The 12,663-nt window shown below is 40.6% G+C and overlaps 1 protein-coding gene across 1 annotated transcript in view; it reads right to left on the bottom strand.

The window, feature by feature from the left end:
* cers2b (ceramide synthase 2b) overlaps nt 1–6,148 on the bottom strand; it is a gene marked incomplete at its 5' end in the record, with an annotated part of 13,002 nt that extends 6,854 nt beyond the window's left edge. Inside the window, 6 exon segments of the mRNA XM_037676912.1 lie at nt 145–237; nt 1,494–1,544; nt 1,776–1,833; nt 3,487–3,605; nt 3,701–3,818; nt 5,923–6,148. Of these exon segments, the coding sequence (XP_037532840.1) occupies nt 145–237; nt 1,494–1,544; nt 1,776–1,833; nt 3,487–3,605; nt 3,701–3,818; nt 5,923–6,095 (612 nt within the window).
* Between the last annotated feature and the right edge of the window lie 6,515 nt (nt 6,149–12,663).

Consider the following 12,663-nt stretch of genomic DNA (forward strand, 5'->3'; position numbering starts at 1 on the left):
TGTTTAACACTAATGTTAAAGAATGCAGCGAAAACCGAGATCAACACACTATATATATATATATATATATATATATATAATTTTTTTCACAATGTATTATGTATTGTTTCTCCTGAACAGTGCTCCTGAGATAATTTCACTTACTTTGCGTTTGACATCTGAAGCCACGCTGAAGAGCAGAGAGCTATAAAAGCCCAGCTCGATCATGTAGTACCAGTACTGAGACGGCAGAAGAGTCTAGAGACAGAGGAGACATGTCTTTGATTTCAAAATCCATATCCTAATTTGCATTAACTCATTGCAACAAACTAAAATGCACATATTTATAAAGTGACCTTTAAAATATTGTAATAATACCTATCAGGTGTTTAACACTAAAGTCAGAGAATGTAAAATAAGACACTTAAAGGAAACAATTGTTTTATTCGACTGTCTGTCCATTTAAGTCCATCGGACTTTGTGAGGCCTCCAATTTGCAATTAAAAAGCAAAAAACAACATAATGGTTTATTAGTTACATTTATCAAGCTGCAATGCACTTTGTGTCCAATTACATCCAACAAAACGAAACTTGAAGAAATGATGTAATCTAGCATATTTAACAATAAGTCAGTAAAACCTTTTTGAAAATATCTACAATTTATTACAACAAATAACACATAGACAAGAATTTGTCTTCGTATCTGTGCTCTTTATGTTCTGAGTGAAGTAGAACAGACAGAAAAGTTTAATGAAGAACAGTCTCATTCACAAACAAGTTTTAATGTAATTTGTTTGAATTTATTTGCACAAATATATCCTGTGTATAGAATATTTCAGTTTCCAATTACAAAGACAGAGAGGGCCCTGCAACCTTATGTTGTTTTGTAGAAAATGTGAAAAGTATTTAATATGAACAGACAGTGAAAATTACAACAAAAACTGTACTGTACATTTTATTTCTTACGGACAACTTGAGAATGAAACAGACAAATCAAAACTTTTGTCTCTAAAAGGAACTTCTGAAATCCTGGTTAACAAAACAATTAAATTATGTGTGTGGTTAAAACTCACACTTAGTCTAAAAAATAAAAATAATAAGTTAAATATTAATATGAAAGCCTGAGAGTTTGCACACACTGACCTTTGAGGGACTGGACAAGTAATGATGGACATTTGTGTGATTTAAATGACTAAAAATTATTTAAACTAATCATTTTCGTTTAACTTTATTGAGTGAATCTGTCTAGGAAATGCATCCTGTGAATTTTGTGTCTTAATGTTACTTACATTTATTTTATAAGACACGTTTCACAAGAATACTCATATGCTGTTTGGTTTTTATCTTACCAGTTAATGTGGGTTTAACCAAATGAAAACATGACATTTGCATGTGTGCAAAAACAAAATACGCCCACAAAGTGATGACAGGATTAAGTTGAACTTTCTTCTGCATTTCTGTGTGAGAAATAAATTAAACAAAATGTTCATTCATTATACATCCCAAAGACGTACCAGCACAGGAAAGCCTTGCCACATCTCTTTCACGTCATACAGCCAAGGTTTCTGAAAGGATATGTCAGACCAGTGAGACAGCAAAACTCGATAGAGGTGTATTTATATCAACTGAGTCAGCATTGGGGACAGTCAATGTGCTTCCTGTCTGCATGGTGAGAGGCGAGGTTATCAGAGCAAAAACAACGGACATCTACCAGTACAGTACATAAAAACACCGGAGGAACAACAACCAGGAAGGTGACGGATGAGGAGGAGAGGCTGAGGCTAAAATGTACTCACGTCGATGAGGGCGCCCAGGCCAGCAATGAAAGCCAGAAGGTAAAAGGTAAATCTCCAACTGCAAGAGAACACAAACACTTTCTCCTCAAACAGGGAAACAATGATGGAGGCTAACAGCAGAGATGCATAATTACTTAACACACTCCTAAAAAGTGTCAAACTCTTATTGGTCTTCATGAGAAAACAGCTGGTTGTTGAACAGCCAGGAAAAATCTGCTGCATCTCAACAAGCAATAAGATGGCTCATCATATCCTCTCTCAGGGACACTTGGTCACTGCTGCAACTCATACAGGTGCAGTAACAACATGAAAAAGCTGCAGCAATGAGTCAACGGCACAGAATTGTTGAAAATACGGTAAGAGTGAGAGATACAGCAGTGGAGTGGGGTTGGGGGGGTTAAGACAGAGACAGAACGCCTTTTGTCCACACACAGACAATAGATGGATTCAGAAGGAGGAAAAAAGTCATTCGGCAGAACAGCACTGTGAAAATCACACCATCACCAGGGAGTGACAAAGTCACATGCACGCCTGCACACAGCCACACACACCATAAGCAAAGTGTCACCACAGAGAAGCTGGAATCAAACCTCTAAAGGTTCAGCTCACCACAGTGACAATGTTTGTTAGGTTTTAAGGTGTTTCTTCTAAGCCTCCTGCCACCACGACACAAGTAAATAGAAGGTTTTGAGGAACATTTTAACTTCTCCAACAAAGTTCTCATGACAACACAACCAAGTAAACATGAATCACTGTATATAAAGGTTTCCAGCCCCTTTTTGGCATCTGCATTTGGTAGCAGGCCAAACTGACAAAGACCATGCAGAATAATGTATTTTAATTCCACGGCAGAGAAAGATATGTAGTCTCTGTAAATAGGTCTAGGAAAAATAATATTGGTATTGGTATCGGCCAAATAAGTTTTAATATATCGGATATCAGCCAAAAATCCAATATCGTGCATCTCTAATAAATCTGTAATTAAACAAGAACAACGTCCTGCAGTTAGAGAGGACAAGGAGATAGTTGGAGGACAGAGGATGCAGAGGACAGAGTGAGGTGGAGGAGGACGACTCGCTGTGACAACCCCTGAAGAGGAAAAAGCTGAAATAATAAGAAGTAACGCGAACATCCACCACAGTAAAGCCAGAGATGATCACAGAAATACACTGAACACAACACATGAAACTTAATGATAAACATAATTTGTGTGTGCATTTAATTAACATCGGATTTCCTCTGAGTCTTGTGACACTAACTGATTCTCACTGTCTGCACAAACACCCACACACTATATTTGCAATCCCAGGTGGTACAGACATGTCCCAGCAGCCTTGTTTTATGAAGCTATACCCCCACTGTGGGTTTCATTCTGCTCCTGTCACAGTTCGTTTGCACGTAAAAATAAGCATGAGTGGTGACTGAGCTCCTGGTGGTGATTGAGCTCATGGCACAGGTGAAACCATGTTCTAGATGTGGAAAATGAAAGTTGGATGTGTGTTTTTGTGTCTGTGTGTTTCAAGAGCTGGGGCAAAAGGCCTGGTAATGACAGACTGGCACAGTAATAAATGCATGTTAAAAACAGAGGGCTACTTTTGCATCCAGAAATATCTGCATGAAAGCAGAAACACTCAAGGCTCACAGCTGCTTCCACCCACTGTACAGGTTTACATCTTAAATGTAAAGAAAATTAGCTTTTGCCTGCATTTACCTGGCTTCTCGAAACTTTTTGAGCAAACTCGGCCTGTCCTGGTTCCGTCTTCTTCTGAACCATCGTTGCACTTGTCTTTCTGAATACCCGGTCTGCTTGCAAAGGTTTGCTACTGAAGACTGAGACAAGCACAATGAGGTGTGATTCGAGTATTATTTCTAGTAACAAACATCAGACAGTGGTTTGTGTTTGTATTAAGTGTGAAGAAGTCTACCTGTGTGGGGTTTTTGGTAATGTTGCAGTAGTAGGACTCCAGTGTGGGGTTGTGTGGCACTTTGATCCGAACTGTGTCTTTCAGACCGAGCAGAGAGGCTAAGGGTATAGCCACCGTCCTGTAATCACAAAACCAATAATGAGATTAAGAGGTGACATTTAAAAAAAGAGTTACACCGACAAATGTTTTTCCAGTCTAATAAAAATTATTCTGATTTTAAACTTGTGGCTTTTTCACACAGCTTACATAATAAAATTCAAGACATTCAGTTAAACACAACCAAGGTGAACATACATAGTTTCCAAGTAAAACATGTTTGTGCTCGTTTACAGATTTTTTTTTCGTCCTTCTCTAGCTGAGCAATAAACTCAGCTGCAACATTCCTCTGCAGGGAATTTTTCAAGAGGACCTCTACAGCTCAACAAAAACAGCAGCAGGAGCCTCTGGATGAAAAGCAAAAGCAAAAAGCGAAGGATGGCGTTGAAATAGATAAATACCACAACAGTCTTTCATGAAAATATTTATGTCCTCAGAAAAGCTGAAGGCTGTTTGTACATTCTTCCACAAACATCACATCCATTATGAATGAACACAGAAAGAAAATACAAATACAGAAACGTGTCAAGAATAATATTTTCTTACTCAACAGATTATTACAAGGTCACACCCCTATTGGCTCAGTGGTTAGCACTGTTGCCTCGCAGCAAGAAGGTCTTGGGTTCAATTCCTGGTTGGACCTGGGGTCTTTCTGTGTGGAGTATGCATGTTCTTCTCGTGCTTGTGTGGGTTTTCTCCGGGTACTCCGGTTTCCTCCCACAGACTAAAAGTAGGCTGCCTTCAGGCCCAAACCTCCCTTGCAAAAGAGATCTGTGATCTCAGTGGGATTTGCCTGATTAAATAAAGGTTAATAAATATTGAAAATTCATTGTTTTGCCCACTGTGCTCTGACTGAGGTGTCCATACAGGCATTTTTAGTCCTATGGGACTTTTATTCAGAGTGTTTTATACCATTAAAACATAGCTACAGAAAAACCGATGGACAGGATGCAACTATGACATATTTGTTTGTCTGTACTAGCAAAAGCTCATGAACCAGTGGAAATGGTACGACAAAACCCTCTGAAAATAAAATCTGGATGCATTTAACTGGTTAACTTTTAGAGTCAACCTGACTGGCCACCACAGATAATCAACCTTAGCAAAGGCAAAAATTGCTATAACATAGCCATTTGTACAAAAATTGAGCTAAAATTTGGTGCAGTAAGCTGAACATTAGCACCAACATCACATTCAATACTGTACACACTGTTACAGTCAACCCTGTCTGTCTGTTAGCAAAAAATCTCATGAACCACTGAACAGGTTTTAATGAAACTCTAAGAAAGAAATCATTGGATGGATGGATGCAACTGATTACTGGTACCTTTTGGAGTTGATCAGATTCATGATGGCCGTCATAGCCAATCAAACTTAGCCAATACAAAAAATGAATTATTCAGCAAACACCACATAAACTTTAGGTTATGGTCTGTAAATCTGACAAAGTTATCTCGAACACATACTTCAAGCACATCAGTGAGATCGCACATCATCCCCAGACTGCATATAAGTTTGAATTAAAATATAAATGGAGTCACAGATTGCAAGTTGCGCTGAGAACGTAGTTAAATATGGCATTTATAGTTGTGAAAACCTCACACACAAGACTCATTTAAACACACTGCAGCTTTATGAGCAGCAGCAAGCTGTTATCATTCAAGTTTATATACAGTAAGTAATGAAAACAACTGGCTTGTTTAGATAATTAATCTTATTGTTATGTGACTGAAGGTGGGAAGGATATAAAATAATAATGAGCAGGTGAGCCTGTTAGCATTAGCAATAAAACAAACAAAACATAAAGTCAATAGTGTCTGATTTCCAAAAGAGCAGCGGCTTGAAGAGGAACCAGTGCTTTGATGTGAGAAACAATTTCATCCACGTCAATAAATAAACTTCTACCTTTTTAAAAACAAGACCAAGATAAGACTGCTGCGAGATAAATGATTTCTGTAAAACAATTAAGAGTTGCAGAAGGTAGAGATAGCTGGCAAGCTAAAAGACGAAACAAGGAGAACCTAAAAATAGAATAAAAATAAAAGACAGGCAAATAAAGCAAATGTTTGAGTTGAACAGTCAAGTGTAACAGATGGGCCAACAGAAAAGTACAAAAATGAGCCGACCTTTCAAAGACTTGACGGATGACGAGGAAAACCAAGGCAATGGGAAGCGCCACCCATAAATCCTGAGCTTTGGCGTATACTCGTTCGTCCCGATCCTCCAGGTCAGCCCAGCCTAGACCCTCCGGAAACCACAGCCGCTCCTGCCAGAACCACTCGCTCAGTTCCGACAGCATCCTGAAAGACGGTGCTCACTAGGACTCAGCACTACGTCTTTGGACGTATTAGCCTGTAAAGATAAGACCATCAAAACAAACAGAAACATGGTAAAAAGTTCCACTGCAATAGCTGAATGCACAAACACATATCGGTGCTCTGGCAACATATTGAGATTGTTTGGTGTCACATTACAAAACAATTATTTACATCACACTGGAGGCTTTTCTGTCCATCTTTCCTAATGGATGCAACAGACCATAGGCAAAGTGGAGGGGGTGATGGAGGCCCACATACAGTATAAGGGAGGAGCAATTTTTTTTTTCCTTCACACGTTCATGACGAGCTCACAGCTGACGGTATGTGCAAGTGTTGAGTTTTACTCTGTGGGTTCAGACATGAATATTTTCGCTGTGCTATGTTTAGGGAGTGGCAGGGAAAAGAGAGTAAAAAGCTTGGCAGCGAGAGAGACAGAGCTTCTGCGGGATATGAATCATCATAACTCATGCATTAAGTACAGAGCAGCAGGGCTGTCCGTACACACTCTGTCTTGGGAGTCCCCTTACAGATCCACGGCAACTCCACCTCCCTAGACTGTACATGCCAAAGCCCTGTAACCAGGCACTCCCTTCCCCACCCGGGTCGATCCCAGACAGGAATCAAAAAGGATTCCCTCTTCAGTCCAGAGACTCATTATTCCACCATCTTTAAAACTTCTCTACACACACAATTTGTGTGAATGTAAAGTAGAGTTTGGACTATTAAACACCTATTTGATGCATATTATAAAACTACACCTAAACAGTAGAAGTTATTGGACATTTCTGTTGAAAAAAAGAACTTGGCATTTCTTCACAGAATGCATATCCAGCATCTTTCATACCAGAACACTACTTCATGTCAGGCAAGACTAGCAAATATTCACATTTGATTAAACAATTTCACAAGCAAATATTCACAATTATTAAGCCAGAGCATTGTTACATACAATATGCTGATAAAAACACTTCCAGGCTGAAAGAAAACTGACACTTTCTGTTTTTCTTGCTTCGGCGTCAGCTTTGCAAGAAAAGTCAAGACATTTCTGAGTCTAATTTATCACCCGCTGCTGAAATGTTAAGTCAGACAATAATCTTTTTGCCCGTATCTGTCAGTGTGTCCGTTAGCAAATTATCACATAAAACCACTGGCCAAATTTTAATGAAACCTCCATCTCCATCTTCTACAGCTTATCTGCAGTCGGGTCGCAGAGACAGCAGATCCAGGAGAGAAACCCAAACATCCCTCTCCCCAGCAACACTTTCCAGCTCGTCCTGGGGGGACCCCAAGACATTACTGGCCTTGGCAGGGGGCTTGTCAGATGGGGGTAGGGGTGTCTTGGGGGGAGGGTAACGGAGTGCTACGTTACTAATGCTAGGTCGAAGCCACTTATCCTGTGGCTACAATCTCAGTTCCGTGTCCAGAAGTAGCAGAATTTGGTAGGCAGGGCGCTCGGTTCTGTTGACAGGGCGGGATGTCCTCCTTGGATAATAGTAGAGGAAACTGCAATCCAAACTCTGGAGGAGCAGCGGTTCTGCTCCGAGCTCCCATCAGATGACGGAGCACCTCACCCTGTCTCTAAGGTAGAGCCCAGCCACACTGCAAAGAAAGCCCATTTCGGCCGCTTATATCCTAGATCTCGTTCTTTTGGTTATGATCCATAACCAAAAGATGGTCGTGACTAGGCCTGTCAGGATAACACATTTTTCTTGGCGATTAATTGTCTCAGAAATGATTGAGATAAATGATATTGTTAGAAATTTTACAATAATTAGTAATTATTGTCAAATTTAAGAAGAAATGTTTGTTAACTTGTTTTGCATGTAGTACTCTTTTATGGCCAGCAGATGGCAGTATAAGATTGGCTGAACCAAAGGATGGATAGTGAGGGAGCGAGCAGCGTCTCTTTAAGAAAAATGGGAGGGAGGCCCCTTGACGTGACATGGGCTGTCTCTCTTTGACTCGCAAAATGGCGAACGCTCTGTGTGGTTTGAGCTCTTTAGCATAGCATTTTTCACACAAAGCTTTTACTAATAAAACAGTAAACAAGTTCTCAGCTTCTTTTGCAGAGAAAAAAGTTTTTACACGAAGGCACAGGTTTCAACCATGAATTTTGGAGCTTTGACAAGACGGAGGTTTTTTCCCCGAGGTCAGTCTGTTAGCTTAGCTTGTAGCTTAGCTGCTTTTAACGAGCCAAAACTGCAATTTTGGACGGTTACAATGGATTTTAAAGAGAAAAATTAAAGGGAGGGTTCAGTGAAGAGCACCGGAGTTGAGCTTTTTGTCATCTAGTGCCCAGTAGAATGAGAGAGACACGAAGAAACAATAAAGCTGATAAATGAACATGAGGTCGTTAATTTTCATTTATCATGCGATTAATTGATTTATTGTTTATCACGACAGGCATGGTCATGACCATAGTGAGGGTAGGAACAACAGACCAGAGAATTGAAAGCTTTTCCTTTTGACTCAGCTCTTTCTTCACCATATCAGACCAAGAAAATGCCCTCATTACTCAGGATGAGTCCCCAATCAAGCCCATTGATCCATCTCCCACTCCATGCTACCATCACTTGTGAACAAGAGGCCTAGAAAATCAAACTCCCCCACCAGAGGAAAATTCTCCCCCTGACCCAGAGGGAGCATTTTATCCGTTTCCAGTTGAGAACCATGGTCTTGGACTTAGAGGAACTCATTGTCATTCCAGTCGCTACATACTCAGCTGAGATACCCCCCCCAGTGCATGCTGAAGGTCTAGGCCTGAAGAAGGGAAGTTTGAGATTGTCATCACTGTATGTTCCCATACAATGTCAAAATTTGTTCTCTGCAATTAACCCATCACACGTGAGATCCACCCACGTGGAGCAGTGGGCAGCTATGTAAGCTGGGGAGGGATTGGGTGTCTTGCAAAGAGACAACATGACATGTGGGAATGGCTGGGAGTCGAACCGCGACTTTCTGGTCCCAGGTCGGCTGCCCTACCTCTACCCCATCTCAGCCCTCATAAGAAGCCAACAGAACCACAACATCCCCATAAAAGAGATGAGACCCTGAGGTTCCCAAACCAGACACCCCCCTCTCCAAGACTGCGTCTCAAGATCCTCTCCATGAACACCACAAGTAGGATCAGAAACCAAGGACAGCCCTGGCAAAGTCCATCCCACACTGGGAACAAGCTCGAGCTCGAACAAGCTAATAGTGAAGCTTGCAGAATGTAATCTTTGGATGTTCGTCTACAACTGATTAATTTTTGAACTCACCCTAATTTATTATACCCACCACAGCTATTCAATATAAACCAACACAAAATTTGTTTATTCCTCTGTTAGTTTTACAGATATGTAACTAAAATTTCATGCGGTAGTAGCTTAGAGTGACAAACGCATGTTGCAAGCCATCTCACAATATTGCACAGGATTATGCAAAATGTACAGCTTATTTCTCAACATAAGATGAACTCAGTCTAAACCTCCTGAAAGGGCCTGACAGATGGTGGGCGATAAGCATTTTTTGAAGGAATTCATACATGGATTTGAAGGCTTTAAGTTTGAAAAATAAATCTCACCAGAACTCTGATACCTGCTACTTTTCAAACATATTCTGTTACAAAAAAATCATCATAAGTCTGATAGCTAACACTGTTTGTGTTTCATTCATAAAAAACAATCAAACAGCCGATCCAGATCAGAGCCTCATGTTTGCCTTCATCGTGAGTAGGAGCTCAGGTTAATGAGAAGGTGTCATCACGTTAGAGTAAGTTAGTTATTTTCCACATCGTGTCACGTTAGTCATCATGATCGTGGCCTCTGTTTCCTGTTGCAAGAGCTTGCCTGGCTACTCCTCACTGCACTCTTCCTTCTCTCTGCGATCAACACAGGTGGTAGAGGACGGGAAAGATTACGTAGTTTTCCCAGTCACTTTGCCAGCTCTTCCACTCCAGAAACTTAATGTGCCACATTAAGCAGGCTCTGCTGAATAACACGTCTGTGTGCACATTTGACTGCACATATAAACATGTAATCTATCTGACCAAAACCAGATAGGTAAATGAGTGTTTGAGCATCAGTATTCAGGGTTCAAAGGGCAAACAGAGCAGTGACTTCTTTTAAGTGTAGTAGTTTATTTTATAGACTCAACATGCTTTACAAAGAATTAGGGGAAGTGTGCAACAAAACACAGACAAAGTTTTTTAGCGAAGCAGTTTGTTTTGGGAATATTATTTTAGAACTGCTTGTTGAGATCATTCAGAGAATTCAGCATGTTTAAGCACTTTTCCTCCCCACGGCTTTTACAAAGTCTTCATGCCATTGGTCTGCCAGATCATATGACGGAACTCTGACCATTTCAAAGGTCCAATAAAAGAGAAGAACACCTCCAGCAGGGGAGGGAAAAAAATGAGCGTATCTCTGCCTGACTCTACTCCTCACTGTGAATATGCATCCCAAGCATGTGGTGACTGTAAACGGTGAGCTCACGCCGAGCTGGCAGAAAAACCACGTCAGCCGTTAGTGATGTATGCGTCTCTTTACAGCTCAACCTGAACCCTGGATTGATGAAGATTTAAAAAAATGGATGAAACCTAAACAGATCAGACTGGAACATGGTACTGAGTCCAGGAATCTTTGAAGAATGTAAACACGCTGCCAGCAGCACACACATGGAGGGAGCACTCAAGCTTTCCCATTAATGAATAAAATCTTCTGGTGTTTCTTTTCATCATGGAGTCGAGTCGACCAAGGCAACTTAAGTCACGAGCCTCTAAAAATGTGCTTTGACTATGACTCACTAGTAGCAAACCATCTGTGTTGTAAACCTACCCATTTACTCACATCCAGCCATGTTTAAGATGATCACTGGCAGCCGAATCATTCAAACCACAGCTTTTAAAATCACCAGGAGAGACAGACAGAAGAGACTAAAATGGCACGAGAGAGCAAAATGTCCAGGCTTGAAGAACCTAGAGTGAGAATAACGTACAGACGAATAATTTTGTTTGAAAAAGGGGTTTGGAGTAGTTTGTCAAGTGGACTGAATGTTGCTTTAGCTCTTTGTTTTAAATTGGAACACAAACAGACTGCGGTGTCAGCATGTTTCTTACAGCTGAGCAATTGGAAATTGTGTCCAGTACTTTTTTTTAAAGGGATCATTTTGATGGATTCTCATCACTGTCCATCTAAAAATGTTCTCTGACCTTTTTAAACTTAGACTGCTTTAGATTAGAACAGTTTTAAATTCAAATCTATCCATAAGGTTCAATTCAATTCAGTTTATTTATATAGCGCCAAATCACAACAAAGTTGTCTCAGGGCACTTTACAGGAACATTCACATACATAAAAGCCAATTAGTAAAGTTCTCTATCTAAGGTTCCTATTTAAAGAAAATATTTAAGCTAATACGGAGAATATCCTGATGCATGCTCAATAATCCAGGTAGAAAAATCTAAAAAAGTTAAGTCTGGTCCTCTGGACATTCAAAAAACAAAACAAAACAACAACCAAAAAAAAAAAAAAAGGTAGAAACGTTTCGTCTTTCATCCGAAAGACTTCTTCAGAAGTCAGAAAGAAACTTCAGAAAGACTGAAGACGTCTTCTGAATGAAAGACTAAACGCTTCTACTTTTTTTTGTTTTTGTTTTGTTTTTATGTCCAGAGGACCAGACTTAACTTTTTTAGACTAATATGGAGAACTTCTTCATGATATACTGTAGTTAGTAAGAGAGGTTGTCTTTCATTCAGAAGATTGATTAATTAATTTACAGTTCTGTCAATACTGAATGCTGTTGGGGCTGCACAGTGGCGCAGTTGGTGGAGCTGTTGCCTCTCAGCGAGAAGTCACACAGTCACCTCTGTCTCCCCATGTCTGTTTGTTATGATTCTTTCGGACAGGCTGTACTGAAATGTAAATTTGTCACGCTTCGGTGCAATGACAATAAAGCAGATTCTGATTCAGAAGGTCGAGAGCTCAAATCCCGGCCTGGGGTCTTTCTGGGTGGAGTTTGTACGATCTCTTCGTGCATGCGTGGGTTTTCTCCGGGTATTCTGGTTTCTTCCCACAAACCAAAAACATGCACATTAGGCTGATTGGTAACTAAATTGTCTCTAGATGTGAGTGAGAGTGTGAATGCAGTGTTTCCTCTACCATTATGCAGGCGGGGTGCACCACCCCGTCAACAGAACTGAGCACCCCGCCTATCAAACTGAACTTGCCCCCATACCCCCACTTGGCACTGACATACCACTAAGCTAGCGGCGCAAAATACAGGCTCTCTAGCTAAAAAGCCCAAGGCAGCACTCACATTGCCTCTTCCCTCATGTTGAACGCCCCCCGCCCCCGCTCAAAAACTGTTAGTACAAGCTGCGCTCAGACATGTCTCTGTCCCCCCATCAGCAAAAATCATGGATGAGATGAGCACCCCGCCATGGCAAGCTAACTAGGGGAAACACTGGAATGGTTGTTTGTAGGCCTGTCACGATAACAAATTTTGCTGGGCGATCAATTGTCTCAGAAATTATTGCAATAAACAATAACATTGTTTGAAATTTGACAAT

Source organism: Nematolebias whitei, chromosome 5, assembly GCF_014905685.2.
Source record: "Nematolebias whitei isolate Nwh7 chromosome 5, NemWhi1, whole genome shotgun sequence".
Taxonomy (NCBI): domain Eukaryota; kingdom Metazoa; phylum Chordata; class Actinopteri; order Cyprinodontiformes; family Rivulidae; genus Nematolebias; species Nematolebias whitei.